This window comes from Anguilla anguilla, chromosome 1, assembly GCF_013347855.1.
Source record: "Anguilla anguilla isolate fAngAng1 chromosome 1, fAngAng1.pri, whole genome shotgun sequence".
NCBI lineage: Eukaryota > Metazoa > Chordata > Actinopteri > Anguilliformes > Anguillidae > Anguilla > Anguilla anguilla.
The window spans coordinates 62,730,037-62,749,887 of record NC_049201.1 but is presented as its reverse complement, the minus strand read 5'-3'; the positions used below and the strand labels follow the sequence as shown (position 1 = coordinate 62,749,887).

Genomic DNA, 19,851 nt, shown 5'->3' with positions numbered 1-19,851 from the left:
TCAGAGACTGTCTGCCGCAGCTGACAGCGCTGGAAATAGAACCGTCGGTTTGCGCTGTGCTAGAGCTGGCCACAATCGTACAAACACACATACGCACAAACATACACACGTACACGCTCACTCGCACACGAACACACACACGTGCACAAATACACACACACAGGCAACGTTTAACTTCACAAATGTGATATCAGACTTATCACAGACTGTTGCTCATTGCAATGACAATTGCGTGCTGCCTGACGAGATTTCTGCAATAGAGAAAGCATACGCTGCTCACACTGTTTTTAAAATATGATCTTCAATTTTCCTCCATTGTACACACTGTATAAGATAAGTGCTTATAATAATTTCTCTCAAGGGTTCCCAAACTAATTGAAATTCAGTATCATGCCTTATGTAACAGAAAAGCAGTATTATGTAAGTTTGAAATTGTGTACTCCTATCCAGCAACAGTAATACTTGTTTGGAGAGGAGTCCTCCTAGGTTATGATGAGACTTCAGGATATATTCTCTGGAGTGAATGTTTTCGAGCAGCAGTCATGCATAGTGTATCTGAATGTGAAACCCTGAGGTTCGCTCTGGGAGAATGACAGAGGAGTTTCTCAAGCCCCTAGTGTGAGTATGATCGGGACCGCCCTGTTGACTCACTCATGATTGAACTCGAGAGAGCGCTGCCCCCTTCTGACTCACAGCTGAATTACCCCAGGCAAGCTAAGACAATTCCACTCTCTCATTAACCCCTCATAGTTAGCAGTTCAAGTGTGATCATTTCTGTTTACCCATCAGAGTTTCTGACTTCTCAATGAGTGTAAATCATTAAGGTTCCCTTTTGTTCAGATATAATCATTTTATCAACTGTCAATGTGATATAATTCATCATGTTTCAGGCACTATTTCTGGTTGCTATTTTGAATATCCAACTGGAGATGTATCCAGTTAAAATGTAAGTGACTTGTGTTTGCCATGTAGTCATGCGTCATTTAAATGTCTGAAATTTGTCATCAGAATAACCTATTTAGCTGCCATTTGAATAAAATGTTTTCCAAATCTATTTTTATGTATAATTAATATCATCAGCTAATTCATTTGAGGCTGTCATCAGGAAAATCTGAATCCCATCATAAAATGACATCCAATGTGTGAAATTCACAATGTGAAAAAGCAGCCACATGATATTCATCGATTATTCATGTTAATTGCAACACATCCTACTCACATCTGTCAAGGAATACTTTGGGTTGCTTTGGGCATAGATGCTTCTCTATCTTGGGTAATGCAGTAATCCAGAATAGCTTTGATCTCATTTTGAAACGCAGAAGCAGATCAGAGTGCCTTTACCTTGAATGGGTCTGGATTAGTTTAGCCCTGAACACAACCCTTGAGATAGGCTGTGGTAGGAGTTTATGTCTCTGGTTTCCATTAAGAGTTGGGGGGGTGGGGGAGGGGGGACTGGGGGGGTGCAGTGGGGCTCTGTTTTACTCGGCCTACCCAAATGTCCTCCGTGTTTTTGTGTTAGTTTAAGTGCTGCTACTGTATCAGGCTGTGGCCATCGGGGCGGCAGGTAGCGGACTCTTTCACTTAGAGGCTCAGTGTTGTTTGACCTAATTTATTCCAGATGACAGAGAACCAGTCCCAATCCTGACTCATTTAAATAGCACCCCTTACCACGGGGTCTCTGCTTTCCTGCATGTTCAACAACTGCAAATGAAACAGCAGCTTTTTCGCAAATGAAAGGTTTTTATATGTTTATGTTTATATCAATTGTTAGTGTGAAGGGAGTGCATGATTGGCAACTATTCTGTACTTTCATTGATTTGACAGAAGAAAAGCGAGATGGTCAGAATTGGAAATATGGCCTCACTGGTTCTCTGTGAACAAGATATGAAAGCATATGGTGAAGCATCGGATGCCTACTAATGAGGTATCTTTTCCCCACAGCCTCTGAGCCCAACCTGAAAGTGCGGTCGCGGTTGAAACAGAAGGTGGCAGAGAGAAGGAGCAGCCCCCTGATGAGGAGAAAAGATGGAAGTGTCATCACACCCTTCAAAAAGAGGACACTCGAGTTCATAGGTAGGGGGATAGTTCTTTGGTACAAGTATTGACCTCATGCAGACTCACTTTTATATATATATATATATATATATATATATACACACACACACACACACCCTGTCTGTTCTATACATACAGCCAACTAGTGGTGTAGCCAAACCACAATACCACATTTTCAAATGCACAGAATGTGTTGTGTATGGAAGTTGAGCAATAATATTGGGAAGCTATTCTGAAAATAAGATTAGGAAGATTAGTCGACATCCCGCCCTCCATTTCGAAAACAGATACAGATAGTTTTGTTGGTTGAACGTGGTGTTGTCTCTGCCAAGGCTTATAGTATATGTAAAAAAATAAAAGCCCACTATTTCATTGATCTTCTTAGTTTGAAGGCCCATCCGTGTGATTGATAATGTTTTCCATTGTCCTCTATCTGCCTTCAGTGAGCCTACATCACTACTTTATGTAGTGGTGCTCTGGCTTTCTGATGTTTTGCTCCTGAACTGGCTTTGCTGGGTGAATGATTTTTCCACTGTGGGTCAGGGAAGGATTTTCACATCAGGCAGCGATGGTGCCTGGCTGGCTGGCTCTTTCTGTAGAACTCCTGATCACGCCAAACCCTCCTGTATTATGCCAGACACTCACAATTCAGTCGTAGTTAATCGTAATCATGGGGTTTCTCCGCGGTGCATCTGGGAACACCCACTGTGCACTGTGGCTCAGAATTACATGGGGGCGATGCATAATTGACCATAGCATTGCCTGGGGAGGGAGGGTTTTAGTCGCTGGGGTATTTCCTGTTTCACAGCTAAATATTGCTCATCTGAAATCTGTTTGTACCAAGTGTGATGGAATGGGCTGAGAGTCTAAATTATAGAAAGTTAAGAAAGTTAAATATATTTGCCAGGTGTTTTTTAGATTTGTCAGATTGGTGGGTGACATAGCTCAGGAGGTAAGAGCGGTTGTCTGGCAGTCGGATGGTTGTCGGTTCGATCCCCCGCCCTGGGTGTGTTGAAGTGTCCCTGAGCAAGACACCTAACCCCTAATTGCTCCCAACGAGCTGATTGGTACCTTGCATGGCAGCCTTTCACCGTTGGTGTGTGCGCGTGTGTGTGTGAATGGGTGAATGAGAGGCATCAATCGTAAAGTGCTTTGGATAAAAACGCTGTATAAATGCAGTCCATTTACCAGATTTCAGTTCAGCATGCTCTTGAGGTATATGATGTGCAAAAACAAAGCAGAGCATACGTGTATATTTAGAGAGTGGGCATATATTTAGAGAGCCTCTTGAATTACACCCCCTCTTTTCCCCCTCCCCTCTCTCTCCTTGGTTGTGATCGGGTCCCCAGACTCCACGGTCAGTAGCAGTGCTCCAGGATCGGGTCCCAGCTCCCCTAATGGAGCGTCCAGTGCCCTGGGAGCTGAAAACGGACCCTCCTCCCTGCCGACCACCACTCAAACTGAGGTACGTCACCCACCCATCTCCACCTACCCGCCTCTTCGGCCATTTCACGGTGGTCTCAGAAGAGATGCCTTTATTCTGTGCAAAAAATCAGCCATGCTATTATTAGACCAAAGGACATTCCACCGGTGAAACTCAACACTCTCGCGCTTCCTGTAAGATCAAGAAATTTCGCTTTTTAAAACCTACCAACCCTTTCCATATGACACTGTGAAAACTGTAACGAAAACTGTATTTCAGTTCAGCAAGCCTTATACAGTACATATGCCTGGCAAATGGACGGACCAGTGCCATAACAGTTTTTAGTGACTCGCAAATTTACTGTGCAAGTGCTCAGAGATTAAGTGCGCTGCTTTTCCTTGGAGATCCTGCTGCTGCTCATCCTGCTCTCAATCTGCAGCAAAGAAAACACTGTTACCCATAATGCCCCCTGCCCTCCCCTCTGTCACAGTCCACTGAAAACGACTCTACATTCAGACAATAAAAACAATCATGTCTGAGAATCTACCTCCACACATGGATGCACGCGACCTTTTTTTCTTCTGCAGATGTTCTGAAAGCTCACATTGAAAAGACCATATCACAATATCACACTTGTGGCATAGAATACATGTAAAGCCCTAATAAACATTTTATTTCTTTCATTTAAAAAAACGTGTACAAAAATGAAATTGCAAGGAGGTTTTTAGGCATACACAACAAGAGGTTTCAAAAAGAGCTCTCACCCTTTTCCCTTATTTAAACTGCTCTGTACTCTTGTGCATGTGACAGAGGAACAGACATCAGTGAATGTGATTAAACTTAAATAAACATTGTAGTCATCCTCAGGGGGGTGATAATCTTGGAGGGCCTTCTACTTTTGCTTCCAACAAGCAAGCGTCTGTTCTTTCTAAAAACGAAAACTGCGAAAAACAGCATCTATATAAATAGTGGTGTTGCTCAGGAGAACGGATTGCAGTAAACCCAATCTGGCACTCATGAAAATAGGCTTCCTGTGACAGGAAACAGGAAGTGATACTCTGAAATGATCTGGGATTAATTTTTTTTTCTTTTTCTTTTTGCCTAATACAGAAAAGAAATTTCCCAAAATGGCTAAAACCTGTTTGGAGTGCTTTGTGATAAAACCTTTAAAATAAAAAATAGTTTTCACCACTTTGAGTGGTTACAAAACAAATGACTGTAATGCTATTTTGGATTTCCTGTTAATACGATTCATTACAAAAACAATGGGGAAAACATTCAAAAACATTGTTCAAAAACATTCTGGTTACATTTCCATTTGCTTGTGAGATTTATAAAAAGTTACAGAAAATGATTCCAGGGATGTTGCACACAAACTTTCTGGTAAAATTCCTTCTTGGCCATAGTCATGAAAAGACATCACTACTGTACCATTACAGTACTGAAATGCCAGATTTCCAACTTAAACATTAAATTGAACATTAAAAGGAATAACAAAACTGAATAAATCTCCCAACACTGTTCCTGCAATTTTCTTTGTGACTTACATATTTATGTTCAAAAGACATCTAGGAAACTAGACAGATTAACATTTTTGGAACACTTGCTTTTCTGGGAATGTTTTACAAACCAAAGGTTGTTGGCCGGGCCATTGGCTTAATCTCATTTGTATGAAAGCGTGGCGTGGGTGAGGGATCCGTCCAGGCCTGTCCTCGGCGAACGACAATGCCTGTTCTGTGTGAGGGAGCGCTGAGGCTGGAGCCCTGGCTGCTGGCTTCAGAGGCTCCTCCGGGGCATTTCCGTATTGATTCATGGCTCAGTTACCGGCTGTGCCTCCCCCAGGACTTCAGCCACAATAGAGTACATTATTGGGGGGGGGGGGGGGAGCGGCTGATATGACACAACTCCAAGAAGCCTTCACAGCCCAGCTGTGTTTTTATAAAACATCACTGTTTACTCTCCCATGATCCTCCAGCGAGATCTATAGGGCGCGATGGTTGAGGCACGGTGATTGAGAGTGGGAGTGCGAGGGGGCGGGAGGAGGGGTACGAGCTTAATCGATATCCCAGGCGCTGATGGCTGAGAACTATTGGACAATAAACAACGTGAGCTCACCGGACAGCTCTTATTTAGACACAGGCGTAAAAACCCCCTAAAAAGAGCCACCCGTGTGCTTCCTGCTTGTTTCCCAAACAAACCCTGTTTTTGAATTGTAACATTCGGTGCCCCCTTTTGCCGGGAACGGGTCCCCCAGGGCACATATTGGGCGGATGTCCCACATGCAGGTCATTGCGTAATGGCCTCTGGGGGCAGGAAGGATAAACACGGTCCCCCAAGACCACATGCTGGACGGCAGCTCTGATGGGCCCAGGAAGCGTGCCCCAGTGACTGTCCTCTCTGGAGGGAGGCTGCTGTTACTATACCAGTACTACAGCATTGATTTTACGTGCCATTTCCTGAATGTGTAACACCCACGAATGTTTGTTGTAGAGATGTTTTAATCTCTCTCTCTCTCTCTCCTTCTCTTATAGCGCTGGCCCACACATCAGAGAGTACTGAAGCCTGAAGAGTCGATGACCTTGCTGAGTCTCTACACATCTCCTTCCTTGCCCAATATCACCTTGGGCCTCCCGGCTGTATCTTCCTCCATAAATGTGAGTTTTCGGACTTGCACAGTACTACTGTGTTACTCCAGAAATCCCCTCTCATTACCTACAGGCTAGAAATAAAATGCATTCAAGCTAATTTTTTAGATGAAATATTAGTTGTTATAGTTTGCTTGCTTCCAAATAAATGATATCGAGGCCGGGATGCATACAACGGCAATCCTTTACGTTGAATGACAAAACAAAATACTGCAGTGCAGGTGTTGAAATGAGTGAAAGTGTGTATACAAAAAAAGAAAATATATGGTCTGGGTTAGGGTTAGGGGTTAGTGCTCCATGCTGCCTGTTGAAAGACATGCCAATCAGCATCCCTCTGGATTAATGTATTGCTTAGTGGCACTGACCTTTGACCCCAAGGGATTTTTTAATACATGCTGGATGAATAACGCATTTCAGTTTTCCAGTCAGACACACTCTTATCTTCCTCTATCACCTCATTCATCACCGCTGTTTAAAAAGCTAAAGCAATTGTTTGCCTAAGTGCAACTTCAGATAGCAATTCCAGGTCATGAATCATGTTTGGTGTTTTCCTGACTTGCTGAGGAATTGGAGATTTTTTTCAGACGCATTTATGTAACACATTCCCCCTCTGTAGTGTTGTGAGGCAAATCTGCTGTCGAATTTCATTATTTACATCCTGTCACACCTCACTATAGTTAAAACGACGCAAATGACACAGGGCATCTCAAAGGAGATCTCATTCACCCGTACGAATCAAACTTTACAGCCTGTTGTCGCTTTAAATATTTCCACTACTTGTTCTAAAGTTGAGCATGAACATGAGCTGAGTATCTTCATATTACACAATCACAGAAACGGTAATGCATTCTTTCAGGAAAGACTTTAACATCCTTGCGATAATGGTAATGTGTTTTCAGAATGAACAACAGATAATTATGGCAATAAATGAATCACCAAAGGAAATTGTGCATTAAAAACACTTAGCAGATGGTCTTATTCAGTGTGGCAGATCTCTTGCATAAGAATACTTATCCATGCAGCTAGATTTTCAGTACAGTGATGGACACGTCAGTGTTGCACCCGAAGTTCCAGCACATAACAGAGTTAAGGTAGCACCAAAAGTGGAAGCAGTATCTGACTTAGTGTCCCTGCTTAGTGTTTCACTGCTATTTCTGTGTCCTACTCCTACAGTATCTCTCTATTTCGTTCTCTCTCTCTCTCTGTCTCACCACTTTCTCTCTTTAGTGCTTTATCTGATATACGAGTCCCTCTGTGTCTCTGTCCGTAGGCTGCTATGGCACTGAAAGAGAAGCAGGGAGATGGCAGGAGTGTGACGGCAGCAAGGCCGGCTCTGCCCAGTCACTTCCTCGGCACTGTGCCCCTTCAACCTGGCCTGGCCCCTGTCGCCCTGGAGACCAAGGTCAACAGCAGTCACCAGGCTCTCCTGCAGCACCTCCTCTTGAAGGAGCAGATGAGGCAGCAGAAGATTCTCTCCACTGGTTAGTACCCCTAATATTCCATTGCAAACAGTGGGGTTTAGTCCCAAGTAATCACAGGGGTCTGGGGGTTAGTCTCAGTGAATGAGAGAGGAGCTCATTAGACTTGCTAGATCACAGTCAATAGAGAAGATAAGGTCAGTTCCTCTCTAGCATAGATCCTTCAAAAGCATTACCCCATATTCAAGTTGATAAATATATAGTTACAGATGACATTCAAGATGGTAGGTTCATAGCTTTAACCCCCATAATTTAGAAGTTGTGGCTATGTGAGAGTGGAGGAAGGAGTAGTGAATAATAAAAAGTCACTGTTAATGTTTGTACCCCCTTCCCAAACCCATCTAGGCCCAGGCAGCACCCCCGTCCTTCCTCAGTCCCCCTTAGCCATGAAAGAGCGACCGGCCTCAAGCGTGCGCCACAAACTCCCCCGACACCGGCCCCTGAACCGGACCCAGTCAGCACCTCTCCCTCAGAGCACGCTGGCCCAGCTGGTCATCCAGCAGCAACACCAGCACTTCCTGGAGAAACAGAAACAGTACCAGCAGCAGGTCCACATCAATAAGGTACGAGTTCTTAGACACCTGGCCCATTGTGAGGCTCACACACAAGCACCCATATGCACCTGGTCCCTCACAACCCTTCATGGCAGTCACACTTGCACAATTTAAATTCATCACTTCAATTTAAAAAATGTTTTTCTCCTATTAAGTATAGGTAAACCAGCCAGTAGTGGCATTTGAAATAATATCTTTGTTGGGCAAAGTCAGAGCCTTCTAACACTATTATGAAATTTATTTTTGTATATTGTGTTTACAGTTATTTACCTTTTGCATGTCTTCATTTTTGATATTTTTTAATGTTTTTGTAACTTGTCCATGGACTGCACAAGAAAACGGTCTGTTTGCTAAACAGGGACAAAACATCAAACGAATGACTAAAATGACTACCCGACTTATTCCAAATGCACAAACAACACAATGCACAAGGGTATGGAACTGACAGTTGGGTTCTCGTGGATTGGTGGTGACACTGGAATCGGAAAGCCGCGCTTTTGCCTGAACATTAAGAGAAATCCGGCCTCACTTCAAACGTGGAGGAAACGCTGCCCTCGCGCTAATTCTGTTATCACAGACGGAGGCCTCTCCAGGGCTGGCACGCCAGCCCCGCGTAATCGCATTCAGTCAAGTTCAAACGAGCGGGAGGGCCGCAGAATGCGCGCCTTTGTTCCTCTGAGGCAATATTTGTGTTTCTGTCCGCCGGCGGCCTTGACCCCGCGGTCCGAGCGGCACGCTGACCGCGATTACTCTGCCGTGAGCTTGCGAGGCCCGTATCGGACGCGGCGGAAGTGGTGAAAGGCCACATTGTGCGACCGCACCAGTGGATCGGTCCCAGCGCACCGGCGCAGGCGGAGACGCTGGGAACACGATCCCCCCTCCCAGCTCTCCGATAGAAACTTCAAATGCGTTCCGCCGAGAGAGCGGCATCAGCCTGCCCCAGGACCGGGATGGATCACAGTTCCAGTTCCCAGTTTATTTTTAGGCATAATTCAGTGTCACACTACCCCCCCCAACCCTTACACCCTGACCTATGTGTTTTTTTTAACGTGACTCACTTTGTACTCCCAGAACTTTTCTAGTTCTTAATATTAATTATGAATAACAAAGAACACCAGTGATCGTATTTTATTCAGTGACCTTCAAATGACTTTTTTTCCCCAAAAACAGTACAACAGTAGTTTCTCTTGTATGCTGCGATACAGGTGTTAAGTGTATTAAAATCATTTACCTACATTAAGAATATTTATGATGCTGTAAATATTGGCACTCAATGAGCTACTGTCCCAAGCTTAAGATAGTAAAGTTAGGCTTTTGTGGGCCTAGTGTAGAACTTGATTTAGGCACAAAACAACTCTAGTTGTTGTGCAGGTGAAAGCTATTTTGAATTGCATTAACCTAATTGTCCACAAGGAACCAATCCCTAATACAGCTGAGCCCTACATTGAGTGCTGTTACCATGGGCAACAGCTGAACACTGTGAAGGTGTGTTATAAATGTCTGCAAATCAGGGATTAGCTTCCTTTGTTTACCAGCAGGAGTCTCTGAATCATTACCCCAATTAATTCTGAGCTGCAGCATTAACAAGAGCGCTGGTGCATTTAGTAATGTTTTACCTGCAGTGTCAGGTGGAGCTAATGGAACTTTACAAGAGCTTATGGGTTTAAAAGGAGTTATAAAAAGCACTTACGAATGCCGGGAGATATAAGGTAATTCTGTGCTATATTTTTGGGGCCGAAGTATTTTCTTGTTCCCGCTCCCTGCTGAGCCAGGCAGGTACGAGCTGCTTTGATGTAGCTAACAGCTACACGGTGACTTGTTTTAATGCATTTCCTGTCCCGGCACATATTCTGAACTGGAGCTCCAGCGAATTCTGCGAATTCTGCACACTTTCATTTCCTGAAAGTGTAGAAAAGTGCAGCACCAGATCATTCCAGTCTAATCCTGTTTTCTTTTTTCACATGACAAAAAAGTGCGGTTTTTAAGAGGTGATATTATTTTACAGTTTTACTAGCGCACAACCCCCTACCTCACAGCCAAAGGGCTTTAAAACCATGGCCTTGAAAACATAGAATTTGCTTTAATCAGAGCTCATTTTACTCCTGAAACCTGACCTCATGGAGTATCCAAAAACTTTTTTACAATAAAAGGCAAGTTACAAGTTTTTTGGTAGGATTTAGCCCAAAATAGTACGTCTGTTATGAGGTGTTGGAAAAATTCAGGACTTTTTTCACTCCGGGTTAATTCAACTACAGGAGCCCCCAGTGTAAAATACACTAGATTACCCATTGTGTATCAGCCATTTGTGAAAATGCAAAAATAATATGCATTAAAAAATGATGCATTAAAATGTGCATTGTGGCAAAATGTTCATCATGTGATTAACAAAATATAGTTTCAGGAGTTTATCAAAACTGTTAAACGTTTATTTAAACATTTGATTTTTCTGCAGATGCTGTCAAAGTCCATTGAACAGCTACGCCAGCCCAATGCTCACCCACAGGAGTCTGAGGAAGAGGACACTAAGGAGCAGCCTATGCAGGAGGACAGGGTGCCCCCTAGTGGTGTCATCCGGAATGGGAGCCAGAACAACAGCAGCAGCAGCAGCATCAGCAGCATCAGCAGCAGCAGCAGCAGCAGCTCTGATGGAGAACTCCCTGGGTCACACCTGGGGGTCATCAAGGTCAAAGAGGAGCCGCCTGACAGTGAAGACGAGGGCCTGGCCAATCAGAGCAAAGCAGCCACGCAGAGCACCTACCTGCACCAGGTAAAGGGGAAAGATTTTGCCCAGAGGTTGGTAATAAGGGCCATCATATGAAACATAGTGAGCTAGAGATCGCACACCCAGACACACACACAGACACAAACAGCAGACGTGCGGGGAAGATTTAAGCCCTCCTATTCTGAAACATGGGGTTTTACTGCGCACAACAACCATGACTTTCTTGACCTCTTTCTGACCCCTGGACAGCTTTTGTTCGTGATATTGTGTAGTGATCTCTGTACTGTTATTTCAATTTTCTGTATATAATGTGAAAAGGAGAGATTGTGCAGTGCCCCTTCATCTTTGCGACGAACAGTTTTGACTGATCTAATTATTTTAACAGAATATTAACTTTTGTGATCAAAGTGGCATCATGCAAGTAAATTAATAAGACATTCTTCACCTGTGCATTCTCACCTCTTTATATTTCCCAGAGATTTAATTTTATATGGATATATTGTGAGTAACTGACTGTATTATATGCTTATGTGTTGAGAATAACAGTCTGCAATGTGGTTAAAAAAACTAAATATTTTTTGAGCTGTGTTCTGAAAAGCAATGATTGACCCAAATGTTCAATAATCACTGATCCTTAAAATAAATATAAGCAGAAAGTATAAAGATATCTATCTATCTTACAGAATTATTTAATACACGGGAAAGTTGTATTTATTGGAATCTACATTGTGAAAATTGTTAAATACAGATTATACTTATGCAAAAGTAATATATGCTCATATCTGGCAAAATATGAAATCCAAAATATGTGATATGTTTTCAGATATATGGTAATATATATTACATGCAAATTTGTCATTATATATGTATATGTATATATATATATATATATATATATATATATATATAACTTGCGGAGGTGGCAACAAGTGAGGTGATTCACATATCTTATATTTTGGATTTAAAATGCATTTAAAAGCTATTTAAAATACATTGCTTTTCCAGGCGATTAAATTAGTGTGTAAAAATTTTAAAGCACAGCAACACCAGAGTGAACAGTTACGACAATGGAGCACCGCGGGGGTGTTAGGCAACAGGTCAAACGACAGCGCCAGACCTGGGCCCTGCTCTCTCCCGGCTCCTCTTGGGCCTCAATCAAAGCTCGGTCTGGCGCTCGCCTCGCTTCCAGCAGCGAAGTCGCAGGGAGCGGCTGGGCAGGAAATGCCTTTTGGAAGCGCGGAGTCGAAGTGATTCATGTGCGTAGGAATGCAGGAGAGGAGCAGAGGAGGGCGAGGGTTTTCGGGGGCCACGGCTGAGAATTGATTTACCGTCAGAGCAAATAACAAAGCAAGCAGGGAAATGGTTAAGGGAGCCTTCGGTGGAAACATTTCCTTTCGTAATTCCCCCGCGATGCGGTTACCTCTGCGCTCCACGCAAGCCCCGAGCCTCGGAGCGAAACGCGGTACCATCGGCCCCCTTTTTTTCGCGAGGCAGTGCTGCTCACTGTCGAAGTGAGGGTGTTGCGCACACGGCGCGTAGCCGTGACTCAGTTGGTCAGTCCTGCTCTGTGTTCTATCTGTGATCTGTTTTTAATTTTCCCTGTTTCTGCATTGTCATTGTAAAAGAGCAAAGGGGGGGTGGGGTGTGGGGGGGGTGGGTTGGGAGGGAATTGTGTTTTCAGCAATCTGTGGAAGACATCAACAAACATAGGCAAAATTTTGTTTAATGTGTCCAGTTGAGCTGTAGATGGCTTTAAGTGGGAGCCACCACAAACGGGGCGATGTCAGTCTTGTTCTTGTGTTCCTTTGATTTTGTTGTAATGGGACCCTCCCGCTGTCAGTGGGGGTCTTGCTTTCTGTTCCTTGCTGTTTGTATTTGTTCCCTTTTTGCCTTCTGTTACAAATCTTTCTTTTTTAATAAAGTTCATTCCCTTCCTGTGCACTATTCTGGTCTGTTTATTTTCTTTACGTTTTTTTTTTCATGTGGCGTTTAACGGAAAATCACTTGCCTCATTCGTAGCTATATATGAATGTGTGCGTGTGCTTGCACGTGTGTGTGTGTGTGTTTGTGTGGATCTTTCTATGTGGTGTTTGTGTGTTCCTCATGGAATTCATTTAAATATATGTATCTGGAACGTCACTTAAACATTAAACATTATCATAGAAATGTCCTATAGCGCAGGCTGATCTGTGCTTTCTATGCTTAATGGATAATGTTAAATAATGGGCTTTTACGGAGACTTACACCATTGCATGAACACCATCTACTCCGTGTGGTGCTGTAACTGTGTTCTTCCTGTTTGATACAGAGCACAAAGACTGTGAACTTTCCAATACCTCAGTGTCACCAATGAGGAATCTAAGAAACACCCAGTTGTAAACCCTTCAGTTACAGCATGTGGGTTGTCATGGTTTGACATTCATCTCTTGCACTGTATTGATCAGTTATGCGGTTTCTTCGCTTAGGACACTACACGCATTCACATTTTTTCCTGTTTCAACATCAGACTGACTGCAAGCACATTTGAGGTTAAAGAGCATTTAGCGCTGCAATACGTGTAGCTTACATTGTAACCACTGTTTATGGTATTTATTTCAGAGCTTAAACTGATTTTAAGATGTTGTTTTGGAGCGTGAACTACAATGTGTTCAGTTGGACTATCCAAGTGCGCACCACGTTCAATGGCCCCTGCAAGGCTGATTTATGAATGTGTGCTACTTCCAACCAAGGACTTTCTCTGGGCTTTATTTTCTCACTCGGCCTTCCCAGGTGCTTTTCGAGAACATTGCTAAATGCAGATTTAGTGGTGGGATACAAGGAGACTATTCTGTCAGGCATTTAAATCCACAGTCCTCTGGTCTCAAACGCAGCGCCCCAGCCACTGCTCTGTTTCGCTCCAAACTTTTCCCACACTTGGTACTGTCTCAACATTTCATGTGCGGGGATAAAGTTAACCCTTTAATGCAGGGCTTAAAAGGCTCAGTGAACACTCCTTTGATGTGAACAGGGGCAGTCCGGTCAAGAGAAATTGGTTTAAGGAGGATATATATTACTAGCACTGATACTTTTTCACCAAGTTTTAAAATGCATTAAATGGTTTCCCAAACCTTGGTGGGTGAGGGTTGGGAAAACATGTTTTCTACATATTTGTTTATACCACCAATCAAAATCTTTCTCTTTTGCCTTTCTTTTATAGCTTTGTCAGTAGTGTAGTTATGTAGTTATGCAAGCGATCCGAGCAGGATTTATTTTTTTAAGCATGAGGGTGCAACTGAAAATGCTGCCTTCAGATTAAAAGTGCTCTACCCTCTGAGAAGTAGTGGCAATGGTGGTGTTACACTGGCTCAATCAAAACCATAAGATTGATTGCACAGGTTATTTAAAATATTCACAGATAATGAAAAACTCCAGACGGAAGTTCACCAATGTCGCTGTAGTATCCAGCCTGGTCAACATTTATGTGAAATTACATCCAAACTTTTGGTAGCATGATGGCAGCTGTGACACTGGAGAGTACGCGTCTGCTAGGTGTGTGTATGTACACAGTATTTTATTTCTGCACATTGGTGATGATTAGTGTTTTATTTATTGCCCCGTGTTATCAGCATTACCCAGATCTAATGTCCAAACCTTGAATACAATTTAAATGACAGTAGCTAACGTTGAATCAGTGAAATCATTGTATATTAAAAATATTTTAAATTACGTTGGTAACGTAAATGTATGTTTATGGTAAATTGCAACTGAGTATGCACTTAAGAGTGCACTAGTGTACGCCTGAGTGGGTGCACATGACTGAGTTTGTATGTGTGATAGGGACTGTATGGTGAACTAGTTTGTAAAGTTTATGGATAAACTTCAGTGTGGTTTCTTCAGCAATTGTTCAGCTGTCACCAGGAGAAAAAGTTAGAGAGAAGCTGTAGAATCTTAAAACTTTACCAGTGTAACCTTATGACCATTTGTAAACTATGAAATAGGCACTCTGACACCAAACTGTGGCTTTTGACTTTCAAACATCCAGAAAAAAGTACCCAAATTAAACATCTCAGCCATTGATTGGTGTACAGAAGGCATACCACACAAAATAAAGCTTTATACAAGCACTCTACTCTGAGCCATAGTGACTTTTATAAAGTTGTAATGGCATGTCTGACTTAAAAGCTGTATGAGGAGAAGCATGCAGAAATTTAGGCGGAAAGAAAATAATATGTATGCAAGAGAATCGGCACTGGATTGAACAAACCACACTTAATAGTATAATCTCAGAGATATGAGATCAGGATCAGGATTTAGACCATTTGGAACCCTGAAATGTTCATAACTTTGAAATCATTAAAAAATACATCAATTGAAAGAATACTTTGAATGGAATTGTAATACATTATCAAACACATAGTAATCTGGATCTGATGAGAACACTGTCTTTTTTTGTATGTTAGCTTTCTGAACTTACCTGAATCCATTCCACTCCTTCTCAGTCACTTGCTAACATGATCTCTTTTGTGACCTGTTCCCCTGTTCAATATTTCCCTCACCTTTCTTTCTGTCAAATACTGTCATTTTCCCTCATTGTATTCTTTATGCCCCTTTGTCTACTTGTGTTTTTTTATTGTTGTAAAGTGTGATTAGTTTGTCTTTAATTGCCACAGTGACAAAAAAGGTGCTTGATAAGACTTGGTTGCGTGTACAACTTCCATCACAGTTTGTCATACTCCTTTCAGTTGATGGCCGGTCTGTATCTGTGAGGTTTGCATCTCTGAGCTTCTATTTCATTAGTGAGTCTGGGTGTGGGAAATGATCACCAGAAGCATCCCTGTGCAAAATGGCTAGATTTGCCTTAGGTGTGAAATGCATGGTTCAAAATTAAATTGTCTTGGAATGATATGTCATTTTGTTCATCAGATTTGTATTATTTCTGAATAGTGACCCAAGCCTGATGGAGAACTCTGCTTCCATTGTATGTAATATAAACATTAAAGAGGAACGATTAGGAAGTACTTCAAATGAGGTGGTATTCCGACTCAAATTAGACATTGCCTCTTATTTTGCTTTTTGCCATTCGTCTTAGGCCTCGAGGTCTTGTGATTTTAAATGAGCTGTTACAAAGGCAGAAATAATAAAAGACCCCCTGTCCCACCCCCACCCCCTGGCCACCTGCACAAACCCTCCCCAGCTACCCACAGGACCAGTTATAAAAGCAAACAAGCAGCCTTAAAGAGCATCCGACTGCACTAATAAGTGAGGAAACACTCTGGTTTCAGAGTGCCGTTTGCAAGCCTTGGTGGGCTTTGCATTTTATGTGTTTCCCCAAAACCTGGTTGAAATTTTTTAGGCTGAAAAGGTCTTGCATTGCTTTGTGTGTGCGTGTGTGTGTGTGTGTGTGTGTGTGTGGCCTGGCTGACAGAAAAAGAGGTTTCCTGCCATTTTGGTTAATTGGTCTTTCACATGCTAACCAGGGTTATGCTTAAAGTGCATAAAAAGGACTTGGACCATATCCACATGTAGGTCCCAGGTACTCTGGGTTCCTTATTGTTTGTAGTGGGTCCAGGGTACCTTGGGTTCCCTATCCTCTACAGTAGGTTCAGGGTATCATGAGTTGTGTATCATTTATATGGTTCTTGGTTACTGTGGATTACCTGATTGCCTATTATTGAGAGTCCAAGTTACCAGAAGTTTAAGTGTAAGAAAGACACAGTCTGTTTTATTCACAGTGTATTGCAGCATAGTTAACTGGACCTTTATGAGCAAGTAATTTAGTGTATGTTGATTGGTCAGTAGGCTAATACTCACCGTTGGTCAAGAGTGGATGCGTAAAGGGAACTATAACCATGCAATAGTAACCCTGTATTTGCCACATAACAATCTCAAATGGGATATATGCAAACACCATTATCAGTCTCTTGTCTAATTTAAAAATACTTTTTGAAAGTACTATGTGTGTGTGTGTGTTTGAGTGCGTGTGTATGTGTGTATGTGCGCGCGCAAGCACATGCACATGCACATGCGTATGTGTGAGAGGACGAGTTGACATATGCGTATGTTTATATTATGAGTTTGTTATGATCCAATTCTATCTGGTATTGTATTAATCTGATGAAGGTAGTCTGATGTTATGTTTAGTGCTGGCAGATCATGTCTGAGATTCAGTTATCTTGTACAAACATCTGGGACAATCACCTTTGAAAGTTCAGATACGTATGCTTTATGAGCAATAAACTGTATATTGTGTGCATGTACGGATCCCTTAAAACACTTATTGAATAAGAATGCGCCAGACGACTTCAAACAGATGATCAGTGTTAGTTTAATTGTAGGTTAATTATAATTTCACAGTTCAAAGCTTCCTGCTTGTCATATTAATTTTTAATTGGAAAATTGGCACATGAAGTATCATTTCTAATAAATAATTCAAGTTTAGATTGCATAACTGTGCAGTTCTGGCCATGAAGTAATGATAGTTAATCACAATAAATATAATTTGTTCATATTGTGTTCAAATCGTAGTGACAGTTTCTTGATGAGCATATGTGAGTCATGTTGTACACATTCTTGAAAGCATTGGGCATTAACATTATGATTTCTATGGAGCATAATATAACACGTATGCATGTAATCTAAAAAAAGCATGCATGTGTTTTCGCTTGGCTTTGGAAAAGTTCGTAACCAAATGATACAAATTCCTGAACAATGAATAAAATAAAACTTCCAAGTTTCATCCTTGATCTTTTTTAAGTAGTCTCTCACAAATTGATATGAACATATTTTCTATCCCTTTCAGTTCTAAAACGATACATCCTATTAGTATAATAGTGCTGCATAAAAGTAGCAAGCAGTTTTTTTATGAATAATGAGCAGGAGAGGTTGCCCTAATGAGGGCTGCCCCATGCCTTGAGGAGCAGGATGTGGGATGGCTGTTTTTGGAATGGTGCACTCTGGGTCAGGGGCTGATTTGATGGCCTGGGGTTTGATCTCCCAGGACTGTGGGGGTGGGAGTACTGTGGCATTGAAATGCTGCAGGATACTTCACAATACAGAACCTACTTATTTTACAAATTTACAGTTGACCCAATGATATATTTTACAAAAGATATAAACTGTATATTTATTTAAATATATGGGAAATGAGCTCTCCCTAAATCCACTAATGTAGAATTAAACTGTTTAGAAATTTTCAATACAGTGAACATATAGTAACTATGGAAGTGTTTCATGAAAGCATAAATGGAAAGTGCATGATATACATTAGCCCTCCTTAACCCCTCTCAACAGCTACCACTAGACCCTGATCAACAAGTTGGAAACCACTCATTTACAATATATTTTTTGTATTATAATATGTATGTTAGTGAAGTATTCTTGGCAGATTCCCTGCTGCATTATGACACCTTTCTTTGCGTTTGCACCGTTGTTTCAGATTATATCTACTGTGGCTGGTAAAGGTGTTATGCAAGCACTGCACTGTTTAACATTGACATATAATGTTCTTTTACATTTGTTTTGTAACAAAATTACACTCAAAATTGGTAATAAGACATTACATTCCAAAAGTACTATCATTTGAGTAACATTATTGGAGCACAACAGCAACCTTCTTTTAGCATGAGTGGAATAATATAAATAATGATTCAGTCATTCCTGCATTCATTCCTGCATTTGGAAAGCTGTAGTTTCCAAACAACACTCAAATATTATTCTAGACAGGAAAATACAGAGTATTATTATTATTTTTTGAATGTAAAACCTTGGAAGATGGCATCCTATTCAGTGTGCCCTGCCAAGTGCAGTGGTGGAATTCAGTATGGATGGAACCGGTGCTGACTGTGGGTGAGAATCTTACTGATCGATGCATAATTGCGCAGAGCTTGGCCCGGAGAGGGTTTAATTCAGCAATGCATCCTCACCTCAGCGCAGACTGCAGTCTGCCTTCCTGCGTAGAACAGCTGGCACATCGTGTTCAGCCCAGTCTGGCAAAAGGGCTGTGCAGGTCCCTGGTTGACTGCGCTAGTACAAAAGTGGTATCATTCCATGTTTTTATTGATACCATTTTTTTGACTGATGCTTGATGTTTTAGTAAATTGATACCAGTTCAGTGTTAGACATAATGTCTCACCCCTTTTAGTTGTAACTGCACACCGCTGTGTAAACAGCACTAGAAGTAGCAAACATTGAGATGGCAGTTTTTCTGAATAGCACAGCTTGATTTGGTATCTTATAAAGTTAGCTTCCAACACTGAACACAGAACTAAGTTCTAATCAGCAAACACAAACTCTGCCGTCATTTGTCCGTCACATATGCTGTCGTGGACAAGGAGATGAGCCTTCCTGTGCCATAACTCTCTCTGCAGGTCAGAATAAGTACAGTTTCTGTGAGGTGGTGCTGGATTAAGCCGTTCCTAGTACAGGGAACAGGCTGATTTAAGCAGTGATGGTGGCTTTATGTCAGTGTAACTCGAGAGGCAACCACAGGTTTTCTTCTAGTAGGGAAAAGTTTGAGGACAGTTATTATGTATTGCAGATCTAAACAAAGGCTAATATCCTACAGCAGAGCCGCTGAATGTTACACAGATTACTTTAGTGGATGTATTGGATTGTAGCACATTGTGTTACATGCAGGAAATCTGTCACAATTTCTCCACAAGGTTGTAGTGTCCACAAAACTGCAGTAGATTTTTTTTCCCCCTTGAAAGGAAAGACAGCCTGCCCTCCTTATGTCTTTTTCATTTTATTCAGGCAGGGTTACATATAGAGAGAGGATCACAGTGCAGAGAGTGCCACGTGGGGAACTGAACTCTCAGCCAGAGTGGATTCATATATGGCTTCAGAATTGGCTGCCCTACGGACTGCACCACATATTTCACCCCTGCTGGGCCTTTTATTTTTTTAAATGTATGGAACGATTTAAAGGGGAGGTGAAACATTCTTTTGATAATGATATAAACAGGATTAATACATTGTTATATATATACATGTATGC

At 41.9% G+C, this 19,851-nt stretch overlaps 1 protein-coding gene across 7 annotated transcripts in view; it reads left to right on the top strand.

Moving 5' to 3' along the window:
* LOC118223946 (histone deacetylase 9-like) overlaps positions 1 to 19,851 on the top strand; it is a 123,991-nt gene that overhangs the window by 53,282 nt on the left and 50,858 nt on the right. For all 7 annotated transcript variants that reach the window (XM_035411080.1, XM_035411089.1, XM_035411056.1 and 4 more), the window contains 6 exons: positions 1,942 to 2,073; positions 3,405 to 3,520; positions 6,010 to 6,132; positions 7,394 to 7,604; positions 7,947 to 8,164; positions 10,608 to 10,922. In XM_035411080.1, coding sequence (XP_035266971.1) covers positions 1,942 to 2,073; positions 3,405 to 3,520; positions 6,010 to 6,132; positions 7,394 to 7,604; positions 7,947 to 8,164; positions 10,608 to 10,922 — 1,115 coding nt within the window. The remainder of the gene's footprint in view (positions 1 to 1,941; positions 2,074 to 3,404; positions 3,521 to 6,009; positions 6,133 to 7,393; positions 7,605 to 7,946; positions 8,165 to 10,607; positions 10,923 to 19,851) is intronic.